Below are 13077 nucleotides of genomic sequence, written 5' to 3'. Positions count from 1 at the left end.
ACCATCTTATGAATAGTATTAAGGGAATAATACAGAATTCCAGAATTCAAAAGCAAGCTGGGAGGCGAATCACTCCCCCGTGGCAACCCTAACACTGTCCTGGGACAGATCTATTTAACACGACATGGTTTTGCTTTGCATAGCAGGGTGCACACCACTTCCAGCATCCCAGAAATTCCACCATTCGAGCATACTAAGGTCTGAATCAAGATGTCATTCCTCTTCTTCAGGAAGACGTTAAGATCCTCCATGATCCCCAGACACGTCAGTTGTTTAACAGTCTGAAGTCACTTTCTGCTGTGTGCGTTTTTAGAAGCACCACGATCCCCAGCCACCGCAGGAATCCAGCGATTCAGCTGGAGGGAGTCACCATCTAAGCCAGGAGCTTAGCCAGGAAGGTCAAGCAAGATGCACGAGGAATATTTTGCAGAATTCCGACGAGACAGGCAAGAGGAGGCAAGAGAAGGCAAGAGAAGACAAGAGAATTCAATGATGCATTGACTTTCATGGTAATGAGTGCTGCGTGTTGACAGATATATAAAATCAAGCCGTAAAATTAAGATGTTCCCACTTTTTACCTTCAATGTTTTTTCTAGACTCAGTGAGAGAATGGACTCCCTGTCAATCAGGCATTAGATTCAAAGCCTTCTCTAGTCGCTGAACAAGTTCTGGATTATGGTTTTGTATCGAAATGCCATTCCTAGCACCCCAGGGAGACAAACTGTCCATCAGCCTGCTGCAGAATTAGACAGCATGTGTATCCAGTTCCAGATGTCTGGTGAGAAGCCCAGTTTTGTTGGAGAAATACTTGCAGGACTTCACAATAACTTCTGTTGCATTTCTTGACCAGAATTAGCCAGTTTGGTTTTTTTTTAGCCTGGGGTTAATTACGAGCTCCCAAAAGATAAGGGTACCCAGTACTCGAGATGCTAACATGAACGACAATATCCTGCTACGACGACACACAGTGCTGATCCTGAGACAAAGACATTATTCTTAGGCTGTACCTATACCTGGGGACTCCACCCAAGTCAGCAAGCTGTATTATAAATAAAAAGGGGCTGTGGAGGTTGCTTGGTTGCAAATATAAGGAGCTCCACTGGTGTGAATGATGACAGTTTTCTTAAATACCCCAGGTTTTTGTAACAGAGCTCTACCACCCACTCCGAACAACTGTTTGCATCTCAAGCGCAGGCTACTCAGGTCAAGTCAAAGAAGCCAAGGGAAGCTCAGCAGAAACCCAAGACTCTCAGGAAATGAGGGGGTCAATGAGAAGGATCCTCACGTAGAAGCACCACCCTCGCCTGAAGCATTGTTCTTAGCACAATTAGACAACTATGCAACTTATTGGCCAGGTGCTGAATTTGTATATGACAACGAGAAGATTAATCACAGTAATTGCCTGTGATTGCACCCATCCTAGTTGAAATGGGTGCGGCCGGTTTACTTGTCTGATTAATTTAGTTGACTTTGATTAGCTTGCGCTCAGATCTGCACCTTGTTTCATTAAGCAGCGACCCATTTTATATAAAACATAGCAACCACACCGCACTTTCTCTTCTGTGACTTTTTTCCCTTATTTTGGTAGTGACCAGCACAAAGCCAGAGCCCACGTGCATGAGTCTAATTACAAAGAATGCCTGACAGTCTTTGGGTCCAGCCCAGATCGACCTGCTTCCCTGGGAGTCTTCATGGGTTTCATGTCAGCCCTTGGCTGTGCCATTTCACTGCCCTTCTACCAGAAGTCTATATAGCAGCTTCTGAAATCAGTTCAGGTCCCTTCTGTGCCAAACAACACCCTGGATCAGGAAAGCACCTCTGGTGAAGAGATCCGTGAGTGATTTTGGGAGTCACTGCTCATGGAGAGGTAAAAGTGTCAGCTGAGACCAGAAGAACATGCTTACCTGAAAATTTGGTTTCTGAATCTGCAGAAGATGCTGTTGGTTTCTCAGCTGGAGCCAGTTCCTCCTTCTGCCTGGTCCTATAAGCATCTCCAGATAAATCACTCCGAGTTGTTGTCCTTTGCAAGTCAACAGACCTTTAGGCCATACTCATGACCCCAAACGGACCTAAGCAGCAAAGCCTGTTCTTCACCATCAGCCAGGAGGGTGGGAAATAAAGTGTGACCATAAATGAAGGCGCTGCTGCCAATACCAATTCCAATCCCTTGCTCGTTCTTCTCTCCCAATCATGCTGAAGCTCACAAAATGCTAAAATTAAACATCTGATCTGGTAAAGGTATGTAACTGAAATGCAATCCAACATCACTAGAGGGCAAGGCATCATCAGGATGACTTTAAAACTGCAGTGTTCGTTGCAGCATTCCAGCATCATGACTCCTTTCACATCCCTGCAAAAAATCAACAATTTGCTTAATAACAAAATGTCTGGGCTTGAATGTTGGAGCATGAGATTCTGTCCCTCACCTTGGGCAAGTCAGGAACTAGATAATCTTTAAACGTGCCTTCCAACCCAAACGATTCTATGACTCTATGAACATTTCTGTCTGCATAACTGAAAATCCATAAATGAAAAGCAAAGAGATGTTGCATCGGTCTGCTCTGTGATGCGCAAAGGAATCGCACGCAAAACGGGGGATAGAGATTAAGAGGCCATTTCCTTCCTCTGTAACTGCCTCTAAGCAGAAAGGGGCAATTTTGAAGGTCTCTATTGAAATATTTTGTAAATGTACCTAAGTTTCAAAAAGGCTCTCACAGATGTGGTGGTGTTAAGACAGTGAGAATCGTAGAATCATTAAGGTTGGAAAAGACCTTGGAGATCATCGAGTCCAGCCATTAACCTAACTGCCAGGTCCACCTCTAAACCACAGTGTGGTAGCACACGTGCTGCAATAAGAGGGTTTAGGATATTTGTGCATTTTGAATGTGGAAAGCCAAGCTTTTAAAATCAGCATAATGAAGAGAAGCTAGTGACACCACTGCTGACAACAGCAAAATTACCTCTGGGTTTTCATAACTTGGTTGGATAAGGCACTGACCGGCCTGACCTAACTCAAATGTAGCTCGGCTACGAGCAGGGAGCAGGACTAAATTACCTCCAGAGTTTTCTTCCCTCTGTGCAAATATCCTGTGATATTTGCATTGCACGTGAAATGAAAGAACCATCTGCTGCAAAGGAGGTAAGTTTTACCCCGTCACTCAGGGATGGACCCAGGAGCACCAGCCCAAGGCAAAACAGTTGGAGGACTCTAAGCCACAGGGAAACTCTCAAATCTTCACAGAGTCACTGAGGATTTTAAAGAGCTTGTCGTAGTGTCTGATGTGTCTAAATTAGTTGTCACACCAGGAGTCCCTTTGCAAACCAGGAGTGAAGTATCACTAAACCCATGGATGTGCAATGGTCTGGCCAGAAGAATGAGGAGCTGCAAAGACAACCTAAACTGGTGGTTAAACATGAGGTCTTCTCTCAGGCACATGAATATCATTTCAGTGCTAGATGAACAAGATTTGGTCCTCCTGTCCCCTCTGTTAGCGTTCCTAGTGTAGAAGTAGATGAGTCTTTAGGCTTAGTGCAAGCCAGAGCTGTCAGGCTTTTTGAGTGGTCCCAACACTTCACCTGCCCAAAAGCACTCTTGTCATCCACTCGTGGGACCATTAGACACTGCTGCAATTCCCACCGAAACATTATTTGTCAAGGCCACTGCGCTGCAGTCAGTTTGACTGAAAGCTGGGGTTAGTGCTTCATTCCTTATCATTTTTGGCAGCTGGCATTCAGCAGGTGGCCTGACAAAGGGGAAGATCATCAAAGGCAATGGACAAGGCACCTCTTCCAGCCCCAGCTGCCATTCTGATGCAGAAAGAGCAAAGGTGTCTTTCAACCGTGACTGACATACACGTCCATTGGCCTGAGGCATCTTAAATTGACTCTAAGGTGATTAACAGGGCAGAATTAGCACAATGAGCCAGGGGAATTAAGGGCAAGGAGCTGTCCTTGAGCCAATACCATGTCTACATCTGCCAGAGGAAACCTGCAGTCCCAGAACTCAACTGGAAGCATAAATAGGAAACATTAACAAAGTCTCTGGTATTGTACATTGAATTAAAAAGCTCATGAGGTTCTGCGTGCCCACGTGAATATCACCAAAAGCTCTCTAAGTAGGACAGGAACAAGTGCTAGAGTTTTCACTGCAAAGCTTTCTAGGGACCACCTCCAACGTCTCTTTCAGCTTCCTTCTCACAGCTCCCCTCTCCGAGACAGTCCCATGGGGAGCTGGTTTGGGGCTTACTACTACTCCTGCACAAATTGCCATGAACCACTTTTCCGTCACTAAAGTTACTGGTAAGTAACCAGACATGTACCCGTGACTCAATTTTCCTGTTCTGCTAACCCAGCTTGATAGCTTCTCCTACAAAGGGAATCACTTCAAGTTCAACCTGGCCAAAAGAAAGCTAAGAATTACCTTTTCCTTCCCAAACTTTCCCTGCTCTCTGCTCCATTGTGCTCGCTGGCGCTAACACAGCTCCTGAGCCAAGGCATCCCTGTCAGCTCAGATTTGCCCTTCTTCCCCTCACATCCAGCCCACAACTAGACCTAGTCTCATTTTCTCCACGTTCTCTTTCCCTTCTAATCCACCTGCAAATGAGCTCTTTCACTTCTCTCTTCTTCAGGTTGTGCACTGCATACCTGCCATCTCACCAGTGAATTCCTACCGCGCTATGAATTCTCCCACCACCTCCCATCACACCAGCGATCCGGCACAAGTTCCCCTCCAAGAGCGTAGGCCACTCCGTCTTGCTGCTTCTCTCTGATTTCGTCTCCTTTCACGTTCCCTCTCTTGCCTCCTGACACTGCCCACTAAATAATACCCTATTTAAAGCTTTCCCTGTTCTTCACCTGAATGCCTTCTGGCACACCGTGTGCCCGGATCCCCCGTGATGGAGGGACCCACAGAATATACTATTGCTTGATAAGTAGGGAGGGGTTGGTGTCTTTGGACACCTGCTGTCAAGAGGATGCTGAAGATCCTTTGCTGCATAGCCAAGCTCCGTGGTGCACAGGCTTTGCAGCTGCTTTACCGCAGTTCCCTGCGGCACACATCAGCTCTCATAGAAGGGACCTCACTGTCCACCGAGCCCTGTCCACTTGCCCTCAACACAAAGTAGGTAATGGCACGCTTTAGCCTTCTACTTGACCTAGCCCCCAGCAACAAGCATGCAACTACAGCGTTTCACTGGTGACCAAAATTTGAAGGGTATCATTACAGCTAGAGTAAGCAGGGCTAGAAGGCACCTTGCTCTCCATCCAACTCATCTCTTGCAAATGGGAATTACCCCACCGGGGGCCTGTTCTGGCTTCTGATAATCCTGTGAATATTATGTAAACCAGCACAAAGTCCATCTGCCTTAACAGGTTGGCTAAAGTCAACCTTTCAGCTCCTTTCAGCTCAGCCCAATAACCCTTGCACAAACATGGAAATATTGACATGATAAATAGCAAAACTGACCTCTTGGCTTCCAGCGGCAGTGGCACCACAGGGAGCGCTCCTATAAGGAACGTGTTGCCTTGGCAGAGCTGACCAGCCCCAGCCCTCAGCGCCACATGCACATTTAGAGTTGTGCCAGGACATTGACTTCTTCCTGGCAAGGCCACGATCCCCGAATTTCTGAAATTACTGGAATTTCCCCCCCCGGCTGATATAGCGTTGTCTGTTCTGCAGTAATCCTCACTGGTTTCATACATTTGTCATAAAAGAAGGTCACTAGTCATCACGAAAGCTTTGAAATAGCTGACTCTCTTGAGGCCGTCTGCTTACTTCTTCCCTTCTTGTCTGCACCTGAAGCAAACAAAAAAATCTTTCATTTGTTGGTTCCTGGAAACACACAGCTCTCTGCACAGTCGATCAGGCTGTCCTGACATGCACAACAACAGCCTGATTTACAGCCCTGTGCAAACCTTGAGTAACTTTGAAGGCAGGGTGAAGGACAGGACCAGCAGACCCAGGGAATTGCCACGAGCAACCAAATCGCTAGGTCCCTTATCCTGGTTTCTCTCTTCTTGCCATTCAAAGTCTGCTAGATTCTGCACTTAAACGTGTATTAACATCTAAGTACCTAAAAGCACCTCATTGTGCACAACACTAACGCCCACCAGAGACATAAAATATCCCTGTTCTGTTCCAAACCCAAGCTCTTTTGCAGGCCAGGTTAAAATGCCTCATTCTGGACCTGCAGACCCTTCTCCCGGCCGTGAACACAGGCACAAATGCTCAGAGCCCCACATATAAGCAGACCAAATATATCAAGCATACATATACACCTTATCACTCCTACTAGAGCTCTAGATAGAAGCTGTCCTAAACGGTGCACCCCAAATATTCACCTCATGGTGGAAACTAATCATCTCCCAGTTAGACAGATGGGGGAAGTGAAGCTCCAAGACATGCGGCTGAACTGATACCACCCGGGATAATCTACTCGAGAACTGGTGTAGGAAAAAACCACAGGAAGATCGCTGGTCCCTTTTGCTGTAACTGCCAGACTATTCGTGTTGTGGTGCCACGCCAAAATGCCTCACGTCCTGCGAATGTGGTTATTGGCAATACCAACAAACACCAGGGGCTGCTGACGAAGATGCCGGCGGCCCAACGGACGTGCTATCGAGCTACGTGTACATTCACCCTGGTGCATCTAGATATCTATAGTACTCCTACACAACATCATTACTTAAGTTGGCCAAGCCTCTCTGCGTGGATTGTCACAGAGACGACTGAGGACCGCTGTCCTTCACAGCATACCCTTCTCTGGTCCTACAGTTCCTAGGGCATCTCCAGGGCAAACAGGCAGTCCATTCCCACTTGCCCTTTCCCTCATCAGCTCCAAGAAGAGATCAAGGTCACACACACGTGCTTTTCTGCTTACAGAGCATGAGAATGCAAGGGCGGATTGCACAAAGGCCGATTTATGGACACGGAACTCCAGCCCTGATATGAAACCATGCCTTTATGCCTTATGGCAGGGGAAAAAGGATTTAGGAGGGAGAGAGGAAGGAAAACAAAATCCTCTCCGATGGTTTTGCTCATTGTCCTTCAAGCAAGTCAAACACATCTGCAAATACAGATGTTTGAGCTACCATCCCTTTGAAGCTCTTTTTTGGCCCAGGACAGGCTAGCAGGCCCTACGTTGTGGGGCAAATGGGCGCAAGGAGAAATGCTATTCATACAGCAGCGTGTACAAGAGGACCCAGAGACTGTTCAAAGGACATGGAGAGGGTCTGGCAACTGGAGCATGGTTTATTTCTCAGAGGGAAAACAGCAGGAAAGCTCTGGTGGAAGAGGTGGGCAGACGGGGATAAGGGACAGGGCTGATGTCTTCTCAGACCATGGAAGCTTAGGAGCCAACCTCGTGTTTCAGCTCCCAGCTGCAGGAAGGTTTCCGAACAGCAATCCCCACCGACTCCAGCGAGGACATTACACCTACAGACCCAGACAGAGCAAACCATTCACAGTCTCTCACCTGGCCGTCCTCATTGCTTGGCAACGTTCCTCAGGCTTAACCTTGAAGAACTCCAAATCCTTCCTTTCCATTCCACGTCCCAGGCTTACCCTCCCGTTGCCTAAGGAGAACAGCACCCATCTAACACCAATTCCCATGGCCAGCAGCAGAGGAAGGCTGCAGAAATACACCTGCCCAGAGGCTGCAGAGGACAGGGCAGCCCGGTGTGATGCCTTCACAGAGGCAGGAGGAGAAGCAAAGTGGGAGCCTGGAGATGCTCCGTTGTGGCCCGGCGGACAGGGCAGGAGGACAGGCCCTGCCTGGTCTGCCTGTGCCCTCTTGTGGCTGCCTGACCACGCTGCACAGGGTCGGAGCAAACCTCCGGGGAAAAAGAGAGGCAACTCTTGCAAAGAACGAAAATTTCTGTATTACTTTCTAATACAGACTCTGTAGGATCCTAAAAAAAAAAATATTAAAATTGATATCCCACTCTGGAGACAGCTCTCAATTCAAAATTTAGCTGCGTAACGCAGCTGAGGAGCTGAAAAGCCCAAAGCCGCTTTACAGTCACCTGAGCACAGCCCATGCCGGAGCCACCAGGGAAGGGACGCGCAGACACAGCTTTGAGTTTGGCAGAAGGACAGCCCTTCTGATTACTCCATCCTATCTGCTGTTGGCTGCCTGCCGTCTCCTCCTTGAAGCCCCCATCCATCTATCCAGGGGAATTTGGTCTGGCTCTCCTGGCAGCTCCCCTCCGCTCACACCCCTGCTCTGGCACGGAGGGCACGAGCAGGACGGGCAGACACCACCAGCTCCGTTCCTGCTTTGCGATAGCCACTTGGTTCCCTTCTCCATGCCCAGATGACGTGTCCTATAAAATAGTAACACCATGTGAAAAATGATAACATCATTTTAGAAAAAGGCAGAGGACCTTTGGGTAAGCTGTTATCTGTTGGGGTTCTCCACATCCCAGAGGTGGCAGCCCCTTCCTCTGGGCGCTTGTCGAAACTGAGCCGCCTCCAGTGCCGTCGCTCCCTCCCGCAATGGCAGATGCCAACGAGTGCGAATCCAGCCAGGGAAAATTTTACGCACCCTCACTGACCAGGGAAATCTGAGCGCAGCAGTGAGGGACCACTCATCCCATCGGAGGGAGGCAATGCCCACATTTACACCGGAATGGAAAGGGATGACAGGGAGATTTGGGGGCCTGGCTAAGAGCGACTCCAGGCACTCTGGGTAGGGAGGATACAGGACCACAGCTCCTGGCTTTAAACACAGCATGGAGAAGGTCGTGGCGATGTTTCTGTCACACTGAGTGCCAGTGACTGGCTCTCAGGCTTGCAGGCCAACAGGAAAAACAGCGAAGGCCTGACCACCCTGCATCAAGCGCAAACCCAGAGGAAGGCCGTGGGGGCTCAGCGGTTCGTTGCCCCATGCTGGGGAGAACCCCGGCACCGCGCACTCACCCTGGGGTGAGACACAAGGTTCCCTGGGGCCAGTCTTTCTCTTCCTCATCCTCATGGAAGTTTACCTTTACTGGAAAGAGCAGCCCCAGATCCCAGAACCGCTACTACCATGAGGTCTAATGCTGTTTTCCGCTCTGGCATTCGTTTCTGTTTCGTTTCCCAAAGGTCTTTGATGTTTTGCTTTTTCCCCTCCGCTGCCATCACCAAGAGATGATGACAAGAGATCTTCCATGTTAACATCCACAGCTAAAGGCAGGAGAGCAAATCATTTTAGCGAAGCCAGAGCGACCCAGCTTCTCAACCTGCAGAGTCTGAGAGCTGCTGCGGCGGCAGGGCCGGCGCGCGCTGCGCCCACCACCAGCGGGCATCGCTGCCTTCTGCTTGCCTCTGCTGTGGCACAGAGAGCTGCACATGGGCTGGGGCCGGGGAGACTCCTTTAAAGGACAAGGAAGGGCCTGCAGGAGCTGGATCTACCAAGGAAAGGCAGCCTTTTTCAAACCAAGTTGCAGCTAAAAGCAGGGTGAATTACCTGAACAGCAGGAGCAAGTTCAGTCCCCAGTGCTGCTACAGCTCATGCTTGCCAGCTCCTGCCTTTGCGTCCAAAGCCCCGGGCCCCCGTGCAGCCAAGGGAAGACCTGCCAAAGAGTCCGTGATCCAAAAGCCTCCAGAAAAGAGAAACGTTCACTCTGCACCACGAAGGGACCATTGGCACTGGCAGCTTCTGAAAGGTTCCCACCACAGTTCTGCCTCCACCTGATAAGGAAAGCAGGAGACTGCTCAGCCCTGCAAGGAAAGGAGGAGGAAGATCCTTGAATTAACCAGCCTTCGGGACAGCCAGCGTTATCCCACGAGCCGGTAAACTGAACCGGACCACGGCTGAGCTGGGAGAGACCTCAGCCTCGCTCAGCGAGAACCACGCAGGCCTGCCTTGTCACGAGAAAAACCTGGGATAAAACTCCGTTTGCTGCCAAACCACTGTCCCTGGGTCCCTGGCGAAGTCAGGAGCAGCCAGCTACAGCAGGAGCAGGCTGAGGAAGAAAAGCGCTAGAAGCCCAGTCCCTTAGGACACGCGGCGGCAAGAGAAGCACAGAGCGCAATGCCAGCCAAGCTTTGGTTTTTCTCTTGGCTACCGAGCACACGTGCCCCAAACAACCCAACCCTAGAACGGCAACCAGACCTTTAAAGAGGTTAGTAACTAATGTTTATTTTCCTTTATTAAAGAGCAGGGTGCAACCAACCCGCTGTTAACGGAGTGACTTCATATTAATTTACCAATTGTTCTCTCTGCTTTGTTTTAAACGTAAGACAACCTCATACAATGCATTTCTCCAATTCCTTTCATCTCAAAGTGCTTTACAAAGTGACACTGGGGGAAAAAAAATCCCACAAACCCAAATGTCTCCTACATAGAGAGATCACCTCATTCCCAGTGCCGCAGTGCAGCCACGACTGTTGTGCAACGTAGCAGCTAATGGCCCAGGATGACTTGTAGAGATCAGAAGGTCAGGGGGAACAGACACAAGGAGAAGCTGGCAGGGACAGAATTTATCTGAGCTGAAATCTGCAGCTGGGAAAAAAAAACAATTCTATTTTCTCCTCTAGAAAAGCTGATGTCAAATTGCCACAAGTCTGCAGACAGCACCAAAAGAGATGCAGGTTTATCGCTAGCTCAAGACCCAGCCAGACTCTCACCCAAAGATGTATTTTCCAGGCTTTTACTCCACATTTGAAAGATATTCCTTTGGTGAAGAGTAGATTTACGCACTCACCTAGCTAGGGTGAGCAGCACGAGCTGGGGCACTCAGCTGCGGGAAGCAAAAGCAGAACTGGGGTGGTAACAACTCGGCCGTGGAGGTCAGCCCTGTCTGAGCTGAGGGAGGTGGGTGCAAAGCTGGTATGTATTGTCAGGAAGGTGTTCTCCCAGCTCTGGGGATGACAACTCACGTTTCACATAGCTACTAAACCTTGGCAAACAATACCACATGCCAGGATAGCTATAAGGAAAGGAGTCCCCTGAGGAGCAACTCGGCAGCATACTGTGAGTGTGCTCAGTGACAGGAAAGCTTGTGCTCATGGGCATCTTCTACAGGAAGGTTTCCTCAGATCTGCTGTGAAGCTGTCTTCATATTAGGTTCCAAACCAAAACTTTTGCCTTCCCTATTCCTCCCTCCCCTGGACAAAAACAGAGCAGCTCGGTTTTCTTCCACGGAAGATACAGAGCTCCTACTGTAGCACCTCTTAGGAGAGGATGAAACTTAATGGAGCTGAGGATGGTGATCCGGTTCTGGGCACAACTTGCTCAGATGGGGGTTATGATGATGGCAGAGGGACAGGGTGACATGCCAGTCAAGCGTGCAGAAATGCCAACGTGAGATGAAACCCCCAGGGTGGGTGGTGGCTGAGCTGATTCCACAGTCACTGAAAAAAAAGGCTAAACTGGCTACAAAACACTGTCATGGCTTTAACGCAGTTCTGTACAAACCTGGGCCTGAGCTCAAGCTGTAGAGCACCTCCGCTTCACAGCAGCTTTAGTGACATCCTTCCCAGCACATCTGAGGCATACAGGAACTGCAGCCACATCCCTCATGTGCACACAAAGATGTCTCAAATCTCCTCACTGGGGACGGCAGCCCAGAAGAAGCGGCGTTTCCCAGTGGACATGCATCTCTAGGTCTGCTGCAATACCGGGGAGGAAATCTCAGGGCCTCAAGACTGCACCCAGCCTGCGCACGCTCCTTCTGGAGACAAAGAACTCAGCCTGGGACCATGGTTTCTATCTAAACAGTGGGGCCAGTACTGCCCAAAGCTACCCTGAGGGCAGGAACAGCTCAAAGGCATCTGTCTGGGGGTGAGGTTTGTACCTAAGAACACCACAGGGGACTCCTGCACTGAGGATTGTCACAGGGCACCACCTGTGAAGGTCTGCATCTGCCTGTGACAACTGCAGCAGATTCTCTAGACCAGGAGAAAACATCCCGCAGACTGCGGCCACGCTGCAGCCAGCTGCGAGTTATGCAGTTTCCCTCCTCACTTTCTTCTGCCGATGGCCCCAGGTGCACAGCTCCGGCCTCTGCTCCGGCTGTTCCCCCAGCCTGGGGATTACCCAGTGCCAAATCGCAAGCACAAACACAAATCCCGCTTCGTGAGTTGGTTGGCAGAGAGCTTCTCGTGCAGGCTCCTTTAAAAGGAGCAAGGAAGTACTTGGAAACAGGCTGTTCATGGCTCTCCAGAAGATTGTTGTGTGCTTCTGGCATTTACAGGGCCGTGAGGGGAGTAAGTGGTTGGCAGGACCTAGGTGTGTGGCTGGACACAGCACCCTCCACCCCAAAGAATGAGTGGAACAGACGGACAGACAGCCAGCATCTGTCCTGAAAGACTTGCTTACAAAGAAGGTCCAGGACTCCTGCCCTGCACAGAGCTGGCCTCAGACTATGCCAAAGCAGACTGCATATAAAAACAAAAGTTTAAAAAAAATGGATATACACTGCATATAGGAGACTCCAAAGAGGACAGTCTGTAGACGGCCACCCCAGAGCCGCCAGGGCCAGCCCAGCTCCGAGGGGGTAGCTTGGCAGCTGCGTTCCAGTCACAGTTGGAGAAGTGGGACAGCTGAAGGTGGAACTTGTGCTTCTTGCTCCTTGATCAGCTTCAGGTGGAGGGAGGGCGGGGAGTAAGGCCCACTGCAGGAGCGGCACGGCATTCATCTGTTCGGCAGACTATGTTTGACAAGCCATTCATACAGGAGCAGTTTCCTTCCATGCTCAGGCGTCTGCTTACATCTCACTGGGATAAAACCCAAGTTTGGCCAGAGACATCTCTCTCCGGAGCCGCATGACCTCCCAGTACATCAGCTCCACTGCAAAGCAAAATGGGTATGGGGAAGAGAAGGAAAAAAAAAAACCACCAAAAAATCAGTAAGCAGGGCACAGCTGGACCCCACCTCCTGTTACGCTGTGCTCTCAGTGCAGCCCAGCCAGGCTCATCCCCAAAGAGAGGGAAGCAGACGTGCTGGAGGGTCCAGCAGGACAGGCCCCTCAGGTCAGCCCTTACCAGCTCCACCCCAGGGCAAAGCTCCCAACAAGCTGATGAGCAAGGAAAAGGTGCATCTGTTCCTCCTGCTCATGCTTTTCTTTTGTCATTTAACTGTTTCTAAAAGACAT

The 13077-nt window shown here is 49.8% G+C and overlaps 1 protein-coding gene across 11 annotated transcripts in view; it reads right to left on the bottom strand.

The window, feature by feature from the left end:
- Positions 1-13077, bottom strand: part of RAB3IL1 (RAB3A interacting protein like 1) — a 39109-nt gene that overhangs the window by 467 nt on the left and 25565 nt on the right. For 10 of the 11 annotated variants that reach the window (XM_087742161.1, XM_087742131.1, XM_087742198.1 and 7 more), the window contains 7 exons: positions 11400-12773; positions 9447-9700; positions 8023-9163; positions 7473-7908; positions 5465-5794; positions 1905-2350; positions 195-385 (listed from right to left, as the gene is read on the bottom strand). In XM_087742161.1, coding sequence (XP_087598287.1) covers positions 12691-12773 — 83 coding nt within the window. In that variant the 3' untranslated portion in view covers positions 195-385; positions 1905-2350; positions 5465-5794; ... (2 more) ...; positions 9447-9700; positions 11400-12690. Of the gene's footprint in view, positions 1-194; positions 386-1904; positions 2351-5464; positions 5795-7472; positions 7909-8022; positions 9164-9446; positions 9701-10101; positions 12774-13077 lie in introns of those variants that run through there. The other variant, XM_087742122.1, reaches the window with a different exon arrangement.

This window comes from Nipponia nippon, unplaced genomic scaffold (genome assembly GCF_047370975.1).
Source record: "Nipponia nippon isolate SJK-2023a ecotype South Korea unplaced genomic scaffold, ASM4737097v1 scaffold_10, whole genome shotgun sequence".
Taxonomy (NCBI): Eukaryota; Metazoa; Chordata; class Aves; order Pelecaniformes; family Threskiornithidae; genus Nipponia; species Nipponia nippon.
Note: the sequence above shows the minus strand (reverse complement) of the source record. Positions and strands in the feature narration are given on the sequence as shown.